Genomic DNA, 5,211 nt, shown 5'->3' on the forward strand with positions numbered 1-5,211 from the left:
TCCTGCCACATTTTACCCTTCCTCTAGACTTTCCATTGATATGCTTGGACACAGCACTCTGTGAACAGCCAGCCTCCTTAGCTATGGCTTACCCATCCTATGGGTGGTATCAATGATGGTCCAGTTGTTAGGCCTGCAGTCTTCCCTATATTGAACCCAACTGAGACAAATGAACCAATCTGAAGCAATTTAATGACACCTGGTGGAAACCTGTGCAGGTGCTTTGAGTTTAGCAGATGCCCTGTAAAATTTGGACTGATTTCTCAACAGTATACAAATTTTTTGAAATCCTGTTTTCGTGGGTTTCTTGAGCTGGAAGCCCAAATTATGTGAAAAAAAACAAAAACAAATACTTGACATTGTTTAAACTGTGGTCCCTGAATGACCGAAAGAACAAGATCTTGAATAAAGGCAGCTGTTATATTTTTTCCACAGGGTAGTTAGTCTCTCCCTTAGAGATAAGGTGAGAAGTTAAGTTATCTGGAAGAGACTCACAGTTGATCCCCTGGTCCTCCACATCGGGATGAGCCAGTTGAGGTGGTTTGGGCATCTGGTAAGAATATTTTAAAGCAACTTAAACAGTTTCATTGGACTATCTTTATTGAATTTTACTGTCTTTTTTTTTTTTTGACAGTTCACAGGAGCACAGATGCAACTGTAACACAGACAGAAAAACAAAATATTCAAAAATGTAACTTTTTAGGACTGATTCTGAGTTTTAAAACTTTGAGTCTGCCGTAATTAGATGGTACAGGTGGTGTATTCTTCAGCTCGAGAGAGGATTTCCTTCTGCAGTGAATCCACTGTTTCTAACAACACAGATACTTCTGCTGCTTTCTGTTTCTTCAGCTTGTGCAACTGCTCAATCTTCTGCTCCAAATCTGCCAAAAACACATTTATAGGAAAGTTCAAGCCTCCATCAGGAGGAAGTGTGCATCATCCTGATATCTCAACAGAAACACCGGATCACAAACAAATAAAAGAACCTCAAAGAGACTACACTTAAGAATTCAAAACCCAAATTAAAAACTACAACCCAAATTCTGAAAAAGTTGGAACACTGTGTAAAATCTAAATTATAAACAGAATGCAATGATTTGTAAATGTTATAAACCCATATATTATGTGACACTGTAAACATAATAAATGTTTACATTAAGAAATTGTTTAATTTTCAGTAAAAAATAAGGTAATTTTGAATTTGATGGCAGCAACATAGCATCGTCTGTAGAAGTCTAGGAACCGAGGAGAGCAGCTGCTGGAGGTTTTGGAGAGAATCTTGTCCTTTTCCTGTCTGACGAGAAATCCTAGATATTCGAAAGTCCTGAATCTTCTTCTCTGAGTTTTTTTGTTTCATGTTTATTGTGTTCTGAAATTTATACAGCGAATGCATTTATGTTGCTGTTATTTATTTAGTCACTAGATGGCACTGCTGTGACACTGTAGGGAGACTGAGCAGAGTGAGCAGTTCTATCATGGCACCTGGTGTGATGGTTTTACCGGCTGTCCCCTTATTTTCTTTTACACCCAGCACAACAATGTTGCACCAAATGCTTTCAGTTGCTGAGAGGTCTGGACTGCAGACAGGCCAGTTCAGCACCCAGAAGCCATGTTGTGTCAATGAATGCAGCATCTGTGTTTATATTTGTCTTGCTGAAATATGCAAGTCTTTCCTTGAAAAATATGATATATGGATGGGAGCATATTTTGTTCTAAAACCTGTATATGTTTTTCTGCACTGAGGGAGCATTTCCAGTTGTGTAAACTGCCCATGCCAAAGGCGCTAATGCACCCCCATACCATCAGAGAGGCAGGCTTTGGAACTGAGTGCAGATAACAGGCTAATTGGTCCTTCTCCTTTTTAGTATAGAGGATGTGGAGTTTGCTATTTTAAAAAAATATTTTGGAAAAACATTTTGGATGTAACTGTTTACATGCTCCAGACTGAGCGCCTGTCTGGTTGAACGCTTGGCCTCTGTGTTGCCAGATACACGATAATTACAGTTTTTTTTAAACAAAGTTTTAGGGTCAAGTCCCCCTCCTTTTATGTCGATGTTTGCTAATGAGAACTAATCTTACAACCTCCCCCCTCTGAGAAAGGACAACTCACTGAGCACATATTATAGCACAATCGTTTTAAAGTGACAGTCGTTTCCTATCTGGCATCCCTGCCTGGAATAGAAACTACAGCAGATTCTAGGAGCACAGCCATATCCATGTAAATGTGTTTTTTTTCTTGTTGATTCGCCGCAATAAACATAGAAAAAACTTGTGTAATCAGGGTCTTAAATGCTCTTTTTATACAGAGTCCTTTTACTAACCAGTTGCTAATTAACCTGATTAACTGTAAAATGCTCCTCCAGCTGTTTCTTTATTGTACTGCTTACTTTTACAGCCTTTTGTTGCGCCAGTCCCAACTTTTGAGATATGGAGCTACAATCATGTTGAAAATGATCATAGTTTTCTCGGTTTAATCATTTGAAATAACATTGTGACTAAAATGTGAGTTTATGAGATTTGTCAATCATTATATTCTGTTTTTGTTTGTTTTACACATCTTTTAGTAATTGTACATCCAGTTCGTCAACCTGAATATGAGAAAGAAAACTTAAACTTTCAACCTCTTATCTGTTGGAGTTTATCTTCCACTTGTCTCTCCAGGTCTTTAGCCTCCATTAAGATTTCCTTCAGACGATCCGCAGCTTCGTCCCCAAGGGTTCTGTTCGTGTGTTTTTGCTTTAAAAGCTCAAAATGCATCATGACATTGTGAAGATCCTGTTGGACAGATGGCAGAAAAAAAAAACCATCAGCTGACAGGTAACATTAATGGACTCATTTAAAAGATGAAGGACTAGCATTCCTTAAAGAAATACATGCATTTCATGTCAGAGTTTGAAGAAATGACTGTTGTTGTAACCGTTTGGGTCAAACTTTAAAAATGATGTTATGCACAATCACATGCAATTGATTAAATTATAGCCAGTTTACTGTGGTGGCCATCTTGAAATGGGTTGGCTCCAAAAGTTAATAATTTCTAGATGTATATCCATCCATCCATCCATCCATCTTCTTCCTCTTATCCGGGGTCGGGTCTTGGGGGCAGCAGCCTAAGCAGGGAGACCCAGACTTCCCTCTCCCCAGCCACTTGGATGTTCCCAGGCCAGCTGAGAAACATAGTCCCTCCAGCGTGTCCTGGGTCTTCCTCTGGGCCTCCTCCCGGTGGGACGTCACCAGGGAGGCGTCCTAACCAGATGCCCGAGCCACCTCAACTGGCTCCTCTCGACGTGGAGGAGCAGTGGCTCTCGGGTGACCGAGCTTCTCACCCGATCTCTAAGGGAGAGCCCAGACACCCTGCGGAGGAAACTCATTTCAGCCACTTGTATTCGCGATCTCGTTCTTTCGGTCACTACCCAAAGCTCGTGACCATAGATGAGGGTAGGAACGTAGATCGACCGGTAAATCGAGAGCTTCGCTTTTTGGCTCAGCTCTCTCTTCACCACGACAGACCGGTACAGCGCCTGCTTCACTGCAGACGCTGCACCAATCCGCCTGTCCATCTCCCGCTCCATTTTTCCCTCATTCGTGAACAAGACCCCGAGATACTTAAACTCCTCCACTTGGGGCAGGACATCTTCCCTTTTCCGGCTCAAGACCATGGCCTCGGATTTGGAGGCACTGATCCTCATCCCGGCCGTTTCACACTCGGCTGCGAACCGCTCCAGNGAGAGCTGTAGATCACGGTCTGATGAAGCCAATAGGACCACATCATCTGCAAAAAGCAGAGATGTGATCCTAAGGCCACCAAAACGGATCCCCTCAACACCTTGGCTGCGCCTAGAAATTCTGTCCATAAACGTTATGAACAGAATCAGTGACAAAGGGCAACCTTGGCGGAGTCCAACTCTCACCGGAAACGAGTCCGACTTACTGCCGGCAATGCGGACCAAGTTCTGACACCGGTCCTATAGGGACCTAACAGCCCGTATCAAAGGGCGTGGTGCCCCATACTCCCGGAGATGTATATCCATTAATTTTATTTTCCTGAAAGTTTCATTAAAACCTGTCCAGTGGTTCACAAGGTATTTTGCTAACAGACAGACAGTTGATTCCAACATTTCTGGCAAACTTTACAAAGAGATCTACCACAATCTGTTGTGGATCAGTCTCAGTAAATACAAAACCAAACTTTAGATCAGTGTATATACGACTGAGTTACAGCCAGTTTCGTGGTTTTTAAGTTCAGTTGGCTGTGACGGCCATCATGAGTAGAGTTGACTGCAAAACTTAATCAAGTGTAGAAGTACATCCTGGAATTACTTTTCTCGTGGCACGTGAGATATTTTGCTAACAGACAGACTAATGAACACACACCCACATGTTTGCCACCCCTTTCGGAGACGGGCAGTAATACAGACTGAAACACTGAGTTATTCAGATTTTACCATTTGATCAGTAATGTTTACAGCAAAGTCTGCAGCATCCCTGGCACTTCTGGCCATCTCTCTATTTTGTTCAGTTTTATTTTTTAGAGCTTCAATCTCTTCCAGCAGCTCTTCAGACTGGTTCATGTGCTTTGTTGCCATGTGGTCCAGTTTGTCTTCAACCTGAAATGTGAGAGAACCAACATGTGATCCCATGAACACGACGCAGGGCTGAGCTGCTGTCACAAAGATCGGAGGGATTTTTTCCTTTTTACATCTTTTAATTGGTCCATGGCCTGGTCTCTGTCTCGCTTAGCTGCTGTCAGGCTGCTATGGCCTTCCTTCACAGTTCTGTCTGCTGCAGAAAGGTCTCTGTTGATCTCTTCAACATCAGTGTTTTTAATCTGCTCCCTGCACAAAAACAAAACGGGATCGATCATGCTCTCAATAAACACGTTAGCCTCAGATTTGAAAAAAAGAGCTTATTATATGAAACGTCTTTGTTTTATGTTCAAAGCTGAAAACATGAAGTTTTACACTTATGTTGAGAAATGACAGCATTGCAGTTGATTTGGTGAAATCTTATGGGATCTTGTGACATCTCTATTAGTGCTGGGAGATATAATGATCCATATCGGGGGGACGATAGAAAAGTGTCTATCGTGATATATTTTCTTCTATCGTTTCTATCATAATTGTATCAATGATTCATGTAAATATTTCATAACGTAGGCTACGACGAATGTATTAGTGTTGTCACTTTGCATACATTCAGTTTATAGAAGTGATA

General features: G+C 41.7%; 1 protein-coding gene across 2 annotated transcripts in view; it reads right to left on the bottom strand.

Annotated features, from left to right (window-relative positions):
• Nucleotides 1-591: 591 nt before the first annotated feature.
• The window catches only part of lamb4 (laminin, beta 4), a 40,760-nt gene continuing 36,140 nt past the window's right edge, over nucleotides 592-5,211 (bottom strand). For both annotated transcript variants that reach the window (XM_017426358.3, XM_017426357.3), the window contains exons 32-35: nucleotides 4,697-4,832; nucleotides 4,443-4,604; nucleotides 2,622-2,775; nucleotides 592-881 (exon numbers count right to left, since the gene is read on the bottom strand). In XM_017426358.3, coding sequence (XP_017281847.1) covers nucleotides 742-881; nucleotides 2,622-2,775; nucleotides 4,443-4,604; nucleotides 4,697-4,832 — 592 coding nt within the window. In that variant the 3' untranslated portion in view covers nucleotides 592-741. The remainder of the gene's footprint in view (nucleotides 882-2,621; nucleotides 2,776-4,442; nucleotides 4,605-4,696; nucleotides 4,833-5,211) is intronic.

This window comes from Kryptolebias marmoratus, linkage group LG1 (genome assembly GCF_001649575.2).
Source record: "Kryptolebias marmoratus isolate JLee-2015 linkage group LG1, ASM164957v2, whole genome shotgun sequence".
In the NCBI taxonomy this organism is placed as follows: Eukaryota; Metazoa; Chordata; class Actinopteri; order Cyprinodontiformes; family Rivulidae; genus Kryptolebias; species Kryptolebias marmoratus.